Source organism: Cucurbitaria berberidis (assembly GCF_010015615.1).
Source record: "Cucurbitaria berberidis CBS 394.84 unplaced genomic scaffold K460scaffold_1, whole genome shotgun sequence".
Lineage (NCBI taxonomy): Eukaryota > Fungi > Ascomycota > Dothideomycetes > Pleosporales > Cucurbitariaceae > Cucurbitaria > Cucurbitaria berberidis.
The window spans coordinates 2810699-2829531 of NW_024468935.1; the positions used below are offsets into that span (position 1 = coordinate 2810699).

General features: G+C 43.0%; 4 protein-coding genes across 4 annotated transcripts; 3 read left to right on the forward strand and 1 right to left on the reverse strand.

Moving 5' to 3' along the window:
* Positions 1 to 613: 613 nt before the first annotated feature.
* K460DRAFT_400684 (uncharacterized protein) lies at positions 614 to 1003 on the forward strand (the record flags this gene model as incomplete). Its single annotated transcript, XM_040936348.1, has 1 exon — positions 614 to 1003. One exon carries the CDS (start codon positions 614 to 616, stop codon positions 1001 to 1003), a length of 390 nt encoding a protein of 129 aa, XP_040793198.1.
* A 1900-nt stretch (positions 1004 to 2903) lies between these two features.
* Positions 2904 to 4223, reverse strand: K460DRAFT_269827 (guanine nucleotide binding protein, alpha subunit; the record flags this gene model as incomplete). Its single annotated transcript, XM_040927603.1, has 6 exons — positions 2904 to 3003; positions 3053 to 3291; positions 3349 to 3478; positions 3532 to 3660; positions 3709 to 4054; positions 4112 to 4223. 6 exons carry the CDS (start codon positions 4221 to 4223, stop codon positions 2904 to 2906), a joined length of 1056 nt encoding a protein of 351 aa, XP_040793199.1.
* A 9623-nt stretch (positions 4224 to 13846) lies between these two features.
* K460DRAFT_18691 (mitogen-activated protein kinase HOG1) lies at positions 13847 to 15622 on the forward strand. Its single transcript, XM_040927093.1, has 9 exons — positions 13847 to 14046; positions 14096 to 14143; positions 14194 to 14323; positions 14376 to 14419; positions 14471 to 14570; positions 14622 to 14978; positions 15032 to 15110; positions 15161 to 15344; positions 15399 to 15622. Exons 1-9 carry the CDS (start codon positions 13991 to 13993, stop codon positions 15463 to 15465), a joined length of 1065 nt encoding a protein of 354 aa, XP_040793200.1. The 5' UTR covers positions 13847 to 13990; the 3' UTR covers positions 15466 to 15622.
* A 378-nt stretch (positions 15623 to 16000) lies between these two features.
* Positions 16001 to 18833, forward strand: K460DRAFT_361400 (LAlv9 family protein). Its single transcript, XM_040932448.1, has 8 exons — positions 16001 to 16142; positions 16296 to 16403; positions 16496 to 16738; positions 16871 to 17042; positions 17112 to 17283; positions 17330 to 17957; positions 18079 to 18290; positions 18344 to 18833. The coding sequence occupies exons 1-8, from the start codon at positions 16093 to 16095 to the stop codon at positions 18676 to 18678; spliced, it is 1920 nt and encodes a 639-aa protein (XP_040793201.1). The 5' UTR covers positions 16001 to 16092; the 3' UTR covers positions 18679 to 18833.

Consider the following 18833-nt stretch of genomic DNA (forward strand, 5'->3'; position numbering starts at 1 on the left):
CCGCATGGGCTCGAAAAGCGGGGCGGCGCGGAAGCGCTGAGATTTCGTGATCCAGTTTTCTCAATTTCCTATATCTGGGCAGCCGAGCCTGCTACACGCGCTTTTGGTGTTGCACCTCGGATCACCTCTTCCTATTACAACTCGTTGACCCGACTCTGCCCTTTGGACCGAGATCTTGGACCTTGAAAGACATTAAATTCCCCATCGTCCTCTCAGCGTCAGCCCTTGATCGTCCCTCTCTTCGCTTCTTCGCCGTGTATCATCGAATCTCCACTCTGTTGCGTCAAATTTTCTCCAACACTGCCAAGCAACACTGATCCACGCCCAAGACTTATAAAACGTCGATACCATCAAGCCTCCCTCAGCAGTTTCAACAGCGCACGGGACTCTTAGGATCAACAGCGCGATATCAAAGCTTCATTGCCAGGACACTTTGCGGACACAGCTGCGAGTTCTCCACAAATCTACCACGGTTCGACTCGACATATAAGAAGCGCGGATTGCCTTGCTTCCATCTTCATTCCACCAACTTCCACCCAACCCTCCTCGACCCTCTCACGTGGCCGCCCACTGCCAACTCCAAATCCCGACACAAAGCCTCCATCTTGACGCAATGTCTTCCGTCAGCTCCACTTTCCACATCCCATTTCCCCGTGCCTTCCTCCCAGTCAACACTCCCGCGAAGCAGTCCATCAGCCCTACAGATGTCCCCGCTTCGCCCGAGTCGGAGCAGCCTGCTCACGGCTTTCTTTCAAACCGACCAGCGTTTGTACCGGGCCACCAATCGAAGTCTTCAGTCTCCAGCATCACCAGCACAGCCACGTCCGACGCTGGCACTATCAGCGCGCCATCTTCTCCCCCCACAAAGGCTGCCGATTCACCAATCCTTGGCCCGAAGGTGTTCACTCCTCTGGCGGTTAACACAAAGCATGCGCTTCCGCCGCAGAGTGTCAAGGAGATGAGCGCCATGGAGAAGGGCGGCTTCTTGTCGAACAGGCACTAGATGTCAGTCGTGGAGGCAGTCTAGTGCGAAGGGAAAAGGAAGATGAGGGAAGCAGCAACTTGACCACCGAGCATTGCGGAGCAACCGGGGTCCATACAGTACGACTGGGAGTACTGAACAGGCGTTTACGACTTTACGATACCATTTCCCTTTATTATCTCTCAATTCAAAAGGTCTACATGATTTACAAAAAGAAGCATAGCGAGACTAGCGGTATCATGGGGCATGGCGTTGGCTAGGTCTGACTATTCTGTGCACTACATAGCAACCAGAATGCCAAATGAAATTTGATCAACTCGATTGACAACAACTACTACTACTACTACCGCTACCTCGTACAATTCTCATGCAATCCATTTCGTAATACCCAGCCACCATCCGCCCTCCCCGCACGCACTCACTCCACCCGCACCGACGAAATAGGCAAAGCATACTCCACGCCCCTTCCGATATATCCCGCTCCCCGCGTTTTCCCCCCTAGCCTACGAAAAAAGCTTAACCATACCTACCTAACTTGTTACTATTACGAGATGCATATTTCTCCCGATGAATCGGCGTTCGTTCCGGGGCGTCAGTGATCCTTACTGCACATCAGATGGGGTATAATAACGCAACACATGCTTGCGTACCGGAACTACCCGCTAAATGCTAGCCCCCCTGCTGTGCTGCACGGGGAAAGAGCCCGAGTAGTGTACTCGCTTTTAAAAAGGAGTTTCATAGGTTGATGGCGTGAGTGAGCGCATATGGTGTCAGAATGCTGGCTGCTGGGTTGATTTGCTGATTCGACTGTGATGATGGGGATGGCGACGGTGGTACCCGATGCATGGATGAACAGGGTGCGTGCACATGTGCAGCATGTGCGAGATGATCTTGCTTACACCTCGGGCGTCATCTCTTGGCTGCTTTCGCACGTGTGCTCACACGTGTGCTTCACATGCGTTGCTAGCCCAAGTACATGTTACGACAAGTTGACGATTGCTATAGTGATGAGCAGTTGTTAGTACCATCAAGCAGCGATTCACGGTTGAATGGACTAGAGTTTGAAATGCACATCTTTGAATAAGCTCTTCCGTTGCCCGTCTTCCTACTCAACAAACAAACGTCCCGTCACTATCAATGCTCCTATGTTCACGCTTTCCGTTGAAGATAGTCATGTATCCAAAGCCTGCTCTAGATCCAACGGAGCAGAATGATGCCAACTTCACCCGTCCAGATCAAGCATTGCTCGCCAATCGCATGTCCACAAGGTGTAGCGAGCGGTAAATTTGCACCAAACAATCAAAAAGACGAGCCGAATAAGGTAGTGATGAAGATGAATTCGATCGTGGAGTGGTGCCGAACTCTGAAAGAGTCTGAGATAGGGTCGAGGAGGTTCGAAAGTACTGGTCCGCAAGCGACTTTCGAACGACGGAGTGGCTGGAGCCGAGGGTTGAAACGCTGCAGGTAGCTTGGTCGGAAGTGGGAGGAAGGAAAACAAAGACATCGTAAAGAGAGACTATAGCGTACAAGTCCCACAAATAAGATCGCAGTATGTAGGAGGGTCTGCCCCTCACCAACTTTTTCTCAGACCATAGAGTTAACAAATAGGAAAGGTGCAACATGCAAAAACAAACAAGAAAGTGACTAACAACAAACCGACTCCCAAGGGTAATAATGTTGGCAACCATCCAGAAAAAGACAATCCCCAGGGAATCTTTGAACGCCGAGAACTCCAATGCTGCGCTCTGGTAAATGGCTAGAGGCAATGATATCTCCCAAACCCCTATTCGTGACCGAGAATGTGCATCAAAAGTAGCACGACGGGGAAAATGATCGTAAGGGCTCGTGTATTATGTAGGTGTAGATGGAGGTCGGGTATTCACAGCGGTCGAGGTGTAGGGCCGGTAGCGGCCTAGGACGATTATAGGATGCCCGAGTCTTTCAGTGCGTTCTGTAATATAGTCTCTTTGACGGCGGCGAAAACGAGTCGAATATTCGATGTGTCGGTGGCTTGTGTAAGACTAAAGAGGTCAGCACCGTAACCCAAACGGTGGAGCAAGTGCATCTTACTGAGGATATAGATTAAGATGTGCGCGATTCACTTGATTGAATCTCCACAGCAGATATTTGGCAGCGCGGTTGACATCGTTGCCGCCAGAGTAGTCGGGGAAGTAATTGCCGAGGGGGGATCGCGCAAGCTTCGCCTTGAATAAATCGACCTTGTTCAGGAAAAGAATAATACTAGTTCTCATGAACCAACGGCTATTGACGACCGAGTCAAAGAGGACTAAGCTCTCCATCATGCGATTCTAAGTGCCCGAGTCAGTGACAGACAACAGACTAGCGTGTTAGCTGGGGGGGCCTACTTGTGAGCTTTCTTCCAGCAAGACTTGATCGTACTCGCTCAATGCGACGCAGAATATGATGGATGTGACGTTTTCGAAACAGTGTATCCACTTCTTGCGCTCGCTTCGCTGGCCTCCTACGTCGAACATGCTATTTCATGTTAGCTAAAGAATTTGAGGCTTGTTCTGAAGGAGCGCACGCACTGGATGCTTAGTTGCCCCATGGTGAATCTTGTTTCGTAGATACCGGTAGTCTTGGTACGCGCTCGCAGCACGTCCGACTCGATGGGAATGTAGTTGGGGTCTGCTATTCGTTCTACTTCGTCGAAGAAGCTGCAACCGTCAGTACGTCATCACTTGGTATGAGCTGGGACGGCATACTATGGCGCTGAATCCATCAGATAAAACTCGCTCGAGTGCTCCAGCACTTTGGAGATACAAGGGTCGCGCCACATGGATGTGATGGCCTGACCTACCCGCACATGGAGCGGCTTTTCTGGGTCTGGGTCAACTGTGTATTCCAGCAGGTAGTTGCAGTACTCGTCGTTGCCAGGGCTCTCTGTGGTGATGTCGAATTGTCGCATGGCGCCAATGAGGGCCTTTGCGCAGTCGATGACGTTCTTGTATATGGTGAGGCGGTACATGGCGAGTTCGTCCTGCGTGTAGCCGTTCTGGTGGATGATCTTCATCTGCTTGACGATGGTGGATTTGCCGCTCTCGCCAGAGCCTGCGTGGCATGTTAGCAGTCGTCAGCACGAGCAAAGGTGCTATGTGAGGAGCTCACCCAGCAAGAGGATCTTGCATTCCCGCCGTAACCGGCGCGAGTCCTCCTCGAGCTTGCGGTCAATGGCCTGGCTGCGCTTCTTCTGCTCGACATCGTCGTTTGTGTTGCTCATGCAGATACCCATGGTGCCTGGCGTTTAATGCGGCTCGCGGCCGCGGGCGATGTTGGGAGTCGGCGTGGGACAATGGTAGAGCGCTAGGCTCAGCGCGTCGCAAGGGAGTCGTCTGGGGGCGTCGACGGCGGGGCGAGACAGCGTTTCAGTCCGGATGGCGGCGTGACGGTGCAGCGCTGCAGCCGTGTTCGAGCGGTGTTGACGCTTCCGTCGGCTGGATCCGAGGGCCAGCGCTCGTCAAAGAAGGGGCTCGCAGCGGGGTGAGGCGCAGGTCGGGGGCGCCAGCGTCGTGGGCTGCTGGAGCAATGGAGGCGTGGTGGGTTGGCGGTGATGAAGGGCGGGTTCGGTATGGGAAGCGTGCTGCTGGTTGGTGTCGTAGGGTGGACTCGCGCAGGTCGGAGAGCATGGGGCTCCCAGAGGGCCTGTGCGGGCAGGCGCACCTTGCTCGTCAACTAGGGAAGACGGGAGATCAGAGCTCAAGCGCGCGATAGGATGGCGCGTTTTTTTAGGACAGCGGGTCGTCGGTGATGGCTGGCACAGTGTGACGGAGATGGATGATGGATGGAGGGTGGTCTTGACGCAGTGTCTGTGAAGTGCAAGTGTGGTCGAGCAGTGCCGCGACGGGAAGTCTGTCTCTGGGAGCTGCTAAGCCTCATGCAATTCACCTCAGCGGGATGCAGCAGCGAGCGAGCGGCAGACCAACGGCACGAGCCAGCAGACGGAACAGCGCAGCCGCGGGCGATGTGTGGCGAGGGTTTGTTTGGGCACAGCGGAGAGATGAGTAGAGTGGCACTGGACTGAAGTCTATGGTAGCCTAGTCCATCGACTGCCCTGGAGCGTGAAGCTACACCTATAGAACCTTGAAGCTCAAGGGCACACTCTCGACCCGTTATTGGTAGACCATGCGTCTGTCCTGCTTCACGAGATGATTTCGGGAAGTCTATCCGCGGCATACGAGATGGCATCTTCTTCACATTGTCATCATCATCATCAGCAGCATGTCGAAGCAGCTGGCGGTGCTGTGCCGTCTAAATTAAGGCCCACACGCTCCCCGAACGACCCTCATTAAACCCTTCCGCACGCCAATCTCCGCCTTCGCAATCGATGTCGCCTTTGCCATGCGTTCTAATGTCGTGCAGCGCAGTATTATGCAAGCAGAAACATCCACAGGCCGTCACAACGAAGCTCCTTTATTTACATGCCCCCCCCCCCCGGGGACCCCACATCTGTCAGCTGTCGATGCCACGTTCTCCAGCCGTCGCTCGGGTCCAGGGGGTTCCGTACAATGTATATACCACCTGTATACCACTTGGAGGCGATTCTGCTCACCAAGCCGAACAACTACACGTCGCACGGCTTGGCCCTAGGTGAAGAATGCTGGATAGTGCCACGTTGTGCCTGACTGACGACCAGTCCAAATTGCCAGTTTGCAAGCTGCTGCATTCGGTAGCGCATTTTGTCTGTACAATAGAAGCGTGTCAGCAGCAGAATCCTCCTCGCTTCACTGATGATGGTTTGTTGTATCAGAGAAGCCAAGTTAGTACCACTCGAAACGTCCATGGTGCAAGCCAGATGGCCCCGTTGGCATTACCATTACCAGTGTGGCGCTCGAGCCCCCAGCCACGAGGAAGAAGCAAAGCAATGCAGCAGAGCGCTAGCAGCAGAGAGGGGGGCTGAAGCCAAAGGGTCATTGACAGCATACAAAGACCAAGTATCATGTAGATAACATAAACCCCCCTGTATTTGCAGACAGCACAGCATCAGTACACTCAGTGCTGCCCAGTGTTGGTTTAGATTCCCAACACGTGATTTATTATGTGCTTGACACGCTAGTCTGCATACAGACTAGCTTACTCTAGTTTTACTCCCTTCTGTATATAAACATAGCTTCCCCTTATATATAAAACATTTATTAATATAATTACTTTTTTTTAGTTTTATAAATTATAAGCCTTTTTGCGCACTTGCGCGCAGTTTAGCTATAATAAACTATACTTTTTTTGCGCTACTATTGCGCAACTATATTAGTTACTTTTTAACTATAAAGTTAACCCTAAAACTATAGTATCTATATTAACTTACTTAAGTTACTTAACTACTACGTCGCCTAAAAACTACTGCGTCTATTTAACTTACTAAAGCACTACTATATTAAGTATAGTATAATATTAGATATGTTTTTATTTATAGTTAATACTAAGCAGGCGCTTAGCAAAAATTTTATTAAGTTAACTAGTTCTAACAATTTTTACAAATAGGAGCGCGTTTTTAAAAAAGTTGCTACTTAATAAAGCTTACTTAACTATTATAATAGCTCTATAGTTTAGTACTTTAAGCCTATTAAGCCTATTTTTCTACGCACTAAAACTACGTTTAGAGCTATAATATTACCTTTTAAAAGTTAACACTCTTTTTTTAGCATTATTACTTTGCCTAGTAATAATAATAATACTGCCTAATTTAAATACAAGGCTAAGCTTAAGATTTATAAGCTTAAGCTCTAATTTTATAATAAGTATTATAAAAAGTTACTTACTGCCCTTTATCTTCTTAAAAATGCTATAGAAGACTATATTTAAAATAAACTTAATAATAAATAGAAAAAGAAGCCTTATATAGCCTAAGCTAACATTACTAAAACGTACTAGACCCTAGATCTAGTTATTGTTTACTGCACTAAAGTAAAGCTAGACGCTTTTATACTTATAGATTTTTCTGCTATCTGCCTGCTTTTTGCTAAGTTTAAGCGCTATTATAAAGATATTAACGCTACTAAAAGCTTTTTTACTTACACTATTTTAATCTACAAAATTAACAAAATTTTTTTCTTATAATAGTACTATACTTTTATTAAGATCTAGGACCTTTCTTACTCTAAGAAGAAAGTTATTATTTAAGAAACCTAAGTAGATTACTAGAACTCTATTACTAAGTACGCTAATAACTATAAAGATGCCTAGAACACTGCTAAAAATAAGTCTAATAATACTACTACTAATGCTTATACTAACAGCAACAGCAAAAGCAACAGCAATAGAAAAAGTAAAAATAATAATAATAATAAGAACAGCAACTGCAATACAAGCAATAGCCTTATATGCAGTTACTATAGCTATACTAGTTATACTATTAAAACCTGTTGCTATATTAGCAAGCCTAATACTCCTAAGTGTACTAAATATAGTAAACTTAGATATATTAAAGCTACTTATTGCAAAAAGCAACAAGATACTAAAAATACTAAAAATACTAAAAGTGCAAGTAAGGGTTATAACTTTAATTTTACTATTACTAATAATTTCTATTTTAAGCGTATAATCGCAATAGTAACTAATAATTTTAATTTTAATCTTTCTTGCATTCTAGACTTTAAATGTATATACTTTACTCCTAACTACTTTTTTATATCTAATATATAATAGAACTATAGATATAAGCTAGAAACAGGTGCAAGAAGGGCTATTGCAGATAGCAATAGTTAAAGTACATAGAGTTTAGATAGAATTAATAAATTATCTATATAAACTATATATGCAGTTTTAATACTATTAATTTTTTTTAATTATTAAATCTATAATAGTAGTGCTTTTTATTATATTACTAATAACTTATCCTTCTTCTCCAAGCTTAAGCCTTATAGAGAAATTATTAAAAAATGCAAATAAAAATCCTAACTTAACATTGCTAGCGTAGGCAATATTAAGTTTGTTGTTACTAATACAGATAGCAAATCTGCTATTTTTAAACTATATAATATATAATATGCCCCTTAGGCACACTGCAACCTGCTATCCCTATTGCTTTTTATACAATTAAACTTTATTATTATAATTATAGGCGCTGCTATAAAAATATATAGGAAAAATACTAAAGTAGAGTTTGCATATACCCTGCTTTACTCTTAAGCAAATATTTATATACTCTAGTTTTAGCGCTTACTTGCGCTTCCTGTTGCTGCTGCTGCCGTTAACTTTAATAACCTAGTCTAGTTAGAATATTGTTGTCTTAGTTATTTAAGCTTTAATAGTATATAAATACTGTTTAAAGTAAGTAAAAAACTTAAAATTACAGATGCGCAGATTAAAGCTAAAATTAAGGATGTTTATTCTATTTGCTATACTACTTGCGCACTTTATAAAATTCCTTGTAATTTAGCCTGCTATTACTATAAAAAGTTTAGGTAACTTGTTACTATAAATACATAGGGACTATACCCCGTCCTAGGCCTAAAAGGCAAAAAGTATACACTATTCTTTATTAACGACGCTACCTAATTTACTTAGGTTGTTCTGTTTATTACTAAAAATAAAATTATAAAGCTTTTTACTACATTTATTACCTGCATATTTATAGAATATAGCAAACCTATTATTTGTATATAGTGCGATAACAAATTTCTATAATACTTTATTTAGGCCTTTTGCAATAGCAAAGGCATTACTATTAAATTTAGCGCTTTATATGCCTACTATATAGTTAGCGCAATTAAACACTTTTATTAAACTATACGCGAATGCTTTTTAGCTATAATTAAAAACTTTGCGCCTTTTTTTAATATAACTAAATCTATTATTAACCGCACTAAAGAGACACTGCGTAGTACTATATTACTAGAAAGTCTTTAGATATATACTATTTAAGAAGCTGTTAATAAAAAGAACTAAGCTCTTATAAAAGTACTACTAAACAAAAAAACTCTTTATAAAGCCCTTTATAGTAAAAAGCCTAACTTTAGCAAAAATAATGCGTAAAAAACATAAGTTTATATTACTACGCCTTCTAAACTCCGCGTTACTGTTAGCTAACAGAAGCTTTACTCTCTATAAGGATATATTGCACATTTTCTGTGCGCAGACAGCAAAAATATTTGCTAAGTCTAGTACTCTAATATTAAACAAGTTAGGCGCATTTTTATAGCTTGCGTTAATAACACGACTAGCATAAATAATACTTATTTTTATAGTTAGTATATTAATAACTGCGCACTATAAGAACCTATCTAGGTACTAAATACAGCACCTAACTTAGACAGCAACAATAATAGCAATAGTAATAATAATGCTATGTCTGCTTTTAATAGCTATTTTTTTGTACTATCTGCCCTTATAGATAAATCTTCTAATAATAAAAACTTTATAAAGTAAGTATAAAAAGTAATATATGCATAAAACTTTACGCGCATTACTTAGACTAACTATTATTACTAGCAACGCTAAGATTGTTTTTTAGAAAGACTAAACTTATTACTAGTATATATACTAGCACTATTAATATAGTTTAGAAGGATAGCATACTAATAATATCTAAACACGCTACTCTCTATCCCTATTATTGTCTTACCCTACTTTTATACGCCTAATTACTAATAGGCAACCTAATTCTAGGCAAAAAGAAAATAGCTGCTAAGTATAAGCTTACGCACTAAACTTACTTAAGTTATAAAACTTTGTTTTTTAAATAAACAAATAGAGCTTTTTTAGATTCTAGGAACACACACCTCTAAGAATTACTCTATAAACTAACTACTTTATAATATTGTGTCTAACCTGCAACTAACTATACAATATTTTAATAATACTATATAGTTATTAAATGCACTTGTGCAGACACGTATAACTATTAACTTTACTAATAAAAATAATAACACTTCCCTAGACAAAGATATAACTATTAATCTTACTAATAAAAGCAACAGAAACAGCTTATCTAGCCTTTTTAATAATAGTAATAATGCTTTGCTTAAAAATATTATCCCTAACTTATAGCTTTAGCTTAGTAATAGTAACACTGCTATAGCTAGCTACAAACTACCTATTAATCCTATGCTCTAAAAAATATTTCTAGAACTATAATAACTTTTAGACAAGGATAGTTATAGCTTAGTAAGCAGTAGCAACAATAGAAAATACAATCTGTCTAAGCTACTTAGAATTACTAAGCCTATTAATAATATCTGCACCTATTATTTTAAACAATAAAAGAAATACTTAACTTTAGGCAATAATATAAAATGCAATTAGTGTATTAAAAGAAAGGGCAGGTACATTCTATCTTTAATAAAAGAGCAGCAGCGTGTTTAGAACTCCTGCAGATAATATAGAAAAACTACAAAGGCCTTAATATGCACAAAATTTCTATATAATTACTATACTATAACTAATAAGTATTTAAACTATATACTAGTACAAATATACGCGCTGCAGATACTACCTAAAAAGTAGCAATGCGCTACGTGTTAAGGCTATAAAAAGCAATCTTAATAGCACAAACAGATACTTAGGCTATTATAATATAATAGTTAATATTTATGCAATATATATATTGCAAACAGCAATACATGCACAGCTCTCACTAATAAAAACAATAATCCCTATAACTGCTATATTAGAACAAACTTTAAGTATAACTAAGCTATTCCCTGCTTATATTGCACAAATAGTAGCATTTTATATAAACGCTATAGTAATAATAATACTATATAAACAGCCTACTACCCTAATAGAGACTTTAATTACCTTAAACTTAGCGTCTGCATAGCCTATTAGTCTGCTAGACAAAGCTGTGCAGGAAGTTACCTATACTTATAGTATATAATAATAGGACATTTACATGTGTATAAACGCTATCAGATATGTATAATAAAGATAGAGGATAATATCCTTACTGTTAAAGAAAAAGCTGCATATACAGTCTACAAAGAGCCTAATAGTTATAGCTATAATTATACAATATTTATTATTACTTATAATCTAGAATACAAGGGACATAGATTTAGATTTTAAGTACTTATAAAAGACAGTTAACTTACAAAACCTCGCGATACTAATAATGCCGACGCATTTAATAAAAATATACTTAATAAAAACTTTTTTTAAGCTAACTAGTTTGCTCTCTCTGCATACAACTTTAAACAAGTTTTAGATATAAGCATTACTATTAACAACCGCCTTAATAGTAATTTTGCAAACTTACTTATTATAAGAAATAATATGCAACTTAACAAAGACTTTTAAGACATATATAACTAGCTTGCCTTTGCAGCTACTATAGCATTTTTTATTTGCACACTACGCAATTATAAAAAAGCTATAATAATGCCTAAGGCAGGCGCATAGCGCAATGTAATAATAAAAGAACTTAATTCGCTTCTTAAAAAGGGCGTTTATAAAGTAGTTTTTTTACTTAAAAGTAAGAAAACTATTTCTACTAAAATAGTTTATAAAGTTAAGCTTATACTAACTAGTAGAATTACTAAGTTTAAGGCACGCCTTGTCGCTTGCAGTTTCTAATAGTATTCTAGTATTAATTATACTAAAACCTTCTTTTTTATAGCTTGCTTTATGTTTATACGCACGCTACTTGCTATCTGCATACTACTTAAATAAACAAGTATATAAATTAATGTTACTATTGCCTTTCTTAATACTACACTTTAAGAAATAGTCTACTATATACCGCTACCTCTAGTAACGCTACTTTCTAGCTATATATAGCTACTGCTTAAGTTTTTTTATAGGCTTGTATAAGCGCCTTGCGCATAGTATAAAACGCTTATAGTAAAGCTTATACAAATAAGCTTTTGTATTTTATTCTATAACAACTGCGTCTACATACATACTGCGCAGAAGCTAATTATCTTAGTCTATATTAATAATATTTGCATTTACGCTCTACACTAAAATAGTATTAATATATTTAAAAGTAAACTATCTAACGCCTTTACTATTACGTTAGAAAACTTTAATACTTTATATTTAGAAATACACATTAAACAAGGCATAGATATAACAAAAATTTACTAAGCTAAATATATTTAGCAACTTTTTAATTACTACAATTTTAGCAATATAGCTGCTACTAAGACTTTGTATAATTATCGCGTTAAGTTAAAATAAAATAATAATAACGTTGCTACCCCTGCCTTTAAAAAAGAATATTTTTAAAAGTTTAATTTTTTTAACTACCTGCTAGTTATAACGCGCGTTAACCTAGCTTACGCTACGTCCTTTTATAGACGTTTTAATAGCAATTTAATATAGTATTACATAGATGCAATAATTAGAGTATACGCCTATATAAATAGTACTTGCAAAGTTAGCATTATATACAAAAAGCAGGAACTTTAGCTTTTAGGCTATGTTAACGCTAACTAAGCTAAATATCCTAATTTTTAATATTCTACTACTAGCTATATTTTTATACTAGCAGGAAGTCTTATTTTATAGTTATCTGTTATATAAAAAGTTGTAGCCTAGTCTATATGCAAGGCAGAATACATAGCTTTTAGTAAAGCTATAAAAAAAGCTATATAAATTAAATTGTTTATTAATAACTTTAATACAGGCATTTACTTTAACACAGTGCCTATACACGTTAATAATTAATTAGCTATTAAGCTTGCTAAAAACTTAGAGTTTTATTAACGCAGCAAGTATATTAACCTTTATTACTACTTTTTCTGCAATTATATTTAATAGGGTTTTATTACAGTTAAATAGATTAGCAGTAAAAAAAATCCTGCTAATATGCTTATAAAAGCTCTAGACCTTATTAAATTTAAAGTAGTCTGCTAGAATATTAGTTTTATTAACTAGGCACTTGCTATAAGCGCTATTTTTAACCTACTTAGTACAAATATAAACAATGCTGTTGTTTATAACTATAAGCTTTACAAAGCAGAGCAGTACTTTATTATATATATGCTATAGCAGGAGCAAGCTTAAAAAAACGCTAAACGTATTTAAATTTTAAAGCTTAAATAGCTTTATACTACTTATAATATTACAGAAAACTGTATAAAAGTATAGTTTAACTATATTAGAATTTATAACTATTACAATTACAAAAAAAAAGTATATAGCTATAATTTTACATAGCTTTACTATAGCAAACAGCGTACAGACTATAACTTTAATATAGAGTATTCTTACTATAGTATAATACTATAAAGCTGCTATCCTTTCTTTTCTTATATTTTATCCCGTGTTAGGATTTAAGGGGGCTGTTAGTTTAAATTTCTAACACGTAATTTATTATGTGCCTAATATACTAGTCTGCATATAGACTAGCTTACTCTAGTTTTACTCCCCTTTATATATAAACATAGCTTCCCCCCACATATAGAACATTTATCAATACGATCACCTTTCTTCAGTTCTACACCCAGCCTGCACGGGCGCTCATGGAAAACTCGAATGTGCACTGGTGACGTCAGGCCAAATCCGCTGAAACCTGCCAGTGTTGGCAGAGGCGGGCCTGCAAGACAACCACCTCTCCGTATGCTGTATGCGTCCTGCTGCCCCTCCTCTCCCTTCACCCTCTGCCCTGATATAAATACTCGTCGTCGCCTGTTCCAGTAGGGATCTGCGCCGTCGCCACATTCTCGCGTTGAGCCTCGATCTCTGCTGCGTGCATCCTGGTGTCGCCCAACATCGGCCTCTCGGTTCTCCTCGCCGAACCCGCGCGTTTGTTGTCACCATCGTCAAAGGAAGCAATCAGCGTGCACCAGCGGCTTCTAATTCACTTTTCCCCTGTGCAATCCGTGTCCGTCGTCTGGAGCAGCGCTTGACTTGAAGTGGTGGCTGTCAAATCGCACCCCCGCGGAACCGCCCACCGATCCGAGACGCTGCCCTGCCCTAGGTCGTCCGCAGAGCAAACCTGTTCGTCGAGCCTGCGACTCTCCTGGCCACACCCACACCACCACCGCCTCCTCGACAAACACACTCCCACCCGCGCCAGTCGCACCATAGCCACCCCCCTCGATCACCATGGCTGAATTCGTCCGCGCTCAGATTTTCGGCACGACGTTTGAGATCACCAGCAGGTGCGGAGATACCCCACATTGCCATATTGACACAGCTGACGTCGCCCAGGTACACCGACCTGCAGCCCGTAGGCATGGGCGCCTTTGGCCTTGTCTGGTATGCTCGTCCTCGCGACCACGCTGCCATCGCATACTGATCACCAACAGCTCGGCCAAGGATCAACTCACTAGCCAGGCCGTGGCCATCAAGAAGATCATGAAGCCCTTCAGCACTCCGGTCCTGTCCAAGCGCACATACCGAGAGCTGAAGCTTTTGAAGCATCTCAGACACGAGAATGTGGGCATTTCCCATTCTGGTGATGCGATTTTGACCTGACCTTGCGGCGTAGATTATCAGCTTGAGCGACATCTTCATCTCCCCGCTAGAAGACATGTAGGCATCCCCACCTCCAGCCATCTCCACCCCAAACGCTAATTCAACCAGCTATTTTGTCACCGAGTTGCTAGGAACCGATCTTCACCGCCTGCTCACCTCCAGGCCGCTAGAGAAGCAGTTCATCCAGTACTTCCTCTATCAGATTTTGGTGCGTGGCAAAAACACTGCGAGAATGGAGACTTTTGGCTGACTCGAGAAGCGTGGTCTGAAATACGTCCACTCCGCCGGTGTCGTCCACCGCGACCTAAAGCCCAGCAACATTCTCGTAAACGAGAATTGCGATCTCAAGATCTGCGATTTCGGCCTTGCGCGTATACAAGACCCCCAGATGACGGGCTATGTTTCCACCCGATACTACCGAGCCCCCGAGATCATGCTCACATGGCAAAAGTACGACATTGAAGTGGATATCTGGAGTGCAGGATGCATTTTCGCCGAGATGCTCGAGGGCAAGCCCCTCTTCCCAGGAAAGGACCACGTGAACCAGTTTTCCATCATCACGGAATTGCTGGGCACTCCTCCAGATGATGTTATCCAGACCATCTGCAGTGAGAACGTGAGCTAGCCATCCTAGACAGACGTGCGCACATTTGCTAACAAAGAGATCAGACACTGCGATTCGTCCAGTCACTGCCGAAGCGCGAGCGGATACCATTAGCCAATAAGTTCAAGAACGCAGAGCCCGCTGGTATGTCCTTTTCTTCGAATTCAACCTGGATTACTCGCTAATTCTTGCAGCCGTCGATCTACTCGAGAACATGTTGGTCTTCGACCCCAGGAAGCGCGTACGAGCGGAAGAGGCTCTCGCCCACTCGTACCTGGCCCCGTACCACGACCCGACCGACGAGCCAGTCGCAGAGGAGAAGTTCGACTGGTCCTTCAACGATGCTGATCTTCCCGTTGATACCTGGAAAATCATGATGTAAGATACTGCCGCCGGTAACTAGGCATGAAAAAGGATACTAACGCACTATAGGTACTCGGAGATCCTCGACTACCACAATGTTGATGCCGCCGCACAAGAGCAAGAGAACGGAAGCTGATGATAAGAAGAACTCGTCAGATAGAAGTTCGTTTAACTGATAGTGGCAAAGGCTCTCTCGCTTTGAGTCTGGTTGTATGATCTGCCTGGTTAGGCAGTTCGGGTTTCCTCATAACAACATTTCATAACAACATGTGTGCGCGGGTAGATGGGGCTATGGGTCTGTCTTCAAGTCCTCAATTCCCATTGCTGGTACACAGAGGGTAACGGGTGATGATGCGAGTGGGAGGCTACAGTCATCCCTAGGTAAGAAACTGGAATGAAACCATCAAGGATGCATTGTCCCATTTTTGAACGCAAAGAATATAACTGAAGATGTATTACTTCATATCATATCATGTAACTGCCCACAATAATCCCCAGATACCCACCCCCGTATTGCCAACCTGGGTGCGCCATGTACTTTCCTGGTAGCTAACCCTGATCGCCATTTTATTCCCGATTGCCGAGGCGCCGACCTCAAAGCAGCCTAGCCCCGTAAGGCTGAAGGACCGTCCCTTTCGTCACCGCCAACAGCGCGTCCCGCCATGACGAAGGACGCGAGCCTGGCTCCATGGACTTTCCCCTCATCCCTTCTTTGTTTTTCCGCTATTTCTAAGATAGAGGGGAGGAATAATCAGCATCAAAGATGGCGGCGCTCAATCCGCTGGTTTGTATCGTGGATTTCCATCATGCGCGGTAAGCTTTTCTCCCTCGTTGATTGCTCCTCGACCTAGTGTTGCGACGGGCTGTGCACTACAAACATTTGAAGTGTTGGCGAGGCATAGAGGGTGGGCAGTGGATGGTGGACGGGTAGTTGTTGGTATGGCATGAAGCTAACATATCGTACAGAGGCCCAGAGGTAGAGACCTGGATAGGCGCAGAAGAAGGCACCGATCCCGCAACCGACAACGAGTGGTCCTTGCTACCCTTCATGGCATTGAGCGATGGAGCGCACGCGTACGTTATCCCCCCATAGCACCCTCCCCTGGCCACTTTCTCGTTCGCCATCCAACGTCCATCGTTCGCTAACACAAACGCGCGACGTATAGCTCCGTAGAAGATTATTCTTACTTCACGCTCCGTCGGTCGCATACGCCTACCCACCCCGCTACGTCCCTCTTCGGCATATCGTGCACGCGCCAACTCGACGCGAGTAAATTGATTGATCGGCCCGCGGAGGTCACGAGGAGTACGGTGCAGAAGGCGGTGGTGGTGATTAGTGATAGCCCGCAGCATTTTGGCGCGATCAAGGCGCAGTTGGGGGTTGTTGTTGCGGCTTGGTTTGCGCAGAGGTACGTGACAGAAACGACCAGGAAGGGTCGAGGCGATGGCTGAGGGCTGAAATGAAAGAGGTGGTGGACTTGATTGATGTGGACCAACATGGGATTGAAGGATAAATCAAGCACGACGCTGACGTTGCGTAGGGACTTCACAGACATCGAGATACTGCAGCGGTTCCAGGAGAGCCTACCTCAACTACTCAAGAATCAGGAGGGGCAGGCAGATCACTACTTTGGTATATCCCTCCGCGAGTTCATACATGAGTTCAAGTGGCAGACGCTTGTGCTCTTCAAGTGCGCGTTACTTCAACCAAAGGTACCGTGCTACCGTCGATCGCGGAAGATTGAGAAGGGGTAACAAGAATAAGAAGCTAATAATCATCAGGTCCTTTTCTTTGGCTCTCATTGCGAACGGTTATGCATGATGCAGTTTGCTCTTATTTCTCTGATACCCGGCCTTACTCGCCACCTCCAAGATGCTGCCGATCCCAAGTTTAACTCCTGCGAGGAAAAGATTGTCATGCCTACTTCTTTAAAAACATCCGAGCGAAGTTCATGTCAGTGTTCCTCATATCGAGATATCAATATACTGACAACCAGAAGTGCTTGCTTACATGGGCCTTCCGCTTCAACTCTTTGGCAAAGGCTCGCTTTTTGGACCATATACCCCGCTTCAGCAGCTTGATATGTTGGCTGATCAAGATACCAAATCGTATATCGTTGGCTCCACAAACTCATTACTACTGCAGCAAAAGGATCGATATAGCGACATCCTTGTCAACCTCGACGAACATACCGTGAACATCACCTCGGCGTCACTTCGCCAGGCCTCCCAACTTTCCACACCCGATCGCAGGTGGATAGACTTTCTAACGCAGACGGTAAACGACACATGGGACGAGTCCAATCCCGTCCGACCCAAAGACCACGGCTACGCTGGCAGCGAGGAGTTTATTCGTATGCAATTCGAGGAGTATCTCCTCGCAATGCTCAGCTCAGTCAAGTACAAGTTGTACATTGAGAAAAACGCGCACAAAGAAAACCTGATCACGGACGTCGAAGGGGAGCCAGCGAGCGAATTCTCGAACGACTGGGTACACGCCTGGATGCAAACCGAAAACTTCCGAATATGGAACAAATTCACCGACTCGCACCTGTTCGACATTGTCGATCCCAAGCACCCCTGCTCCGGCGGCCTGTCAATCGAGGATGTTCAGCGCAGACTTGCACAGTACGTCTCGTCCTTGTTTCCTTCGTCCCAAGCCCAACTAAGCCTTCCTTCAGTCTCTTCTCCTCCTCCACATTTCGAACGGTGACATTGGGTGTCTGTGTGCTGATAGTCGCGTGGCGCTTAGGCAAGTAGCGGAAATGCATCTCGACGAACGCCTAGAGAAATCAAGAGACGTGATTGGAAAACAGATCGCCGTCGGTCAGCAGAAGGTCTCTTCGGCGTATAACCGCATGTGGGCCGAGATGGAGGCTATGCGTGAGGCGCAAAAGAAGAGGCAGGAGGAGCAGAGACTACAGGCCGAGAAGGAGGGGAAGCCCATCGACGATAGGAAGTGTAAGTACTTTTATATTATACTGCTGCTCGAGTGACGACTAATCAGAAAATAGGGAAAGCACAAGCCCCCGATCTCTCCCACGCTCAAGCCAATATACACGCCGCAGGCACTCGTGCCGGCGCCTACTTTTCCTCGTGGGGCAATTGGGCCAGCGAAAAGCGCAAGGGATGGGGCACCGCGAAGACACCTGTTTCGTCGCCACCGCCCAGCGCAGGACCAATGCCCGGCGATGTGAAGCGAGCGGAAGAGTTTAAGCGAGAGAAGGACAGGACGGTGGGAGGTGCGACGTCGCCACCTCCCTCAGCAGCAACAGCAGATGTCAAGAGGGAAAGTTTGTTCTTTGATGCAGAGAGGGATAAGGCGATAACGGCAGTGGAGAAGAATTAGGTAGTAACGCTTATGTCGATTTGCATTGGATGAGAGGGATGTTATGATATATAAATATTATGAGAGAGATATCTGTTTGTAGTTTGACTGCCTGTATGGCGTACACCACCCTCCTGGATACTCCGTAGCAAGTAATCAATGGTGCTACTATGTAC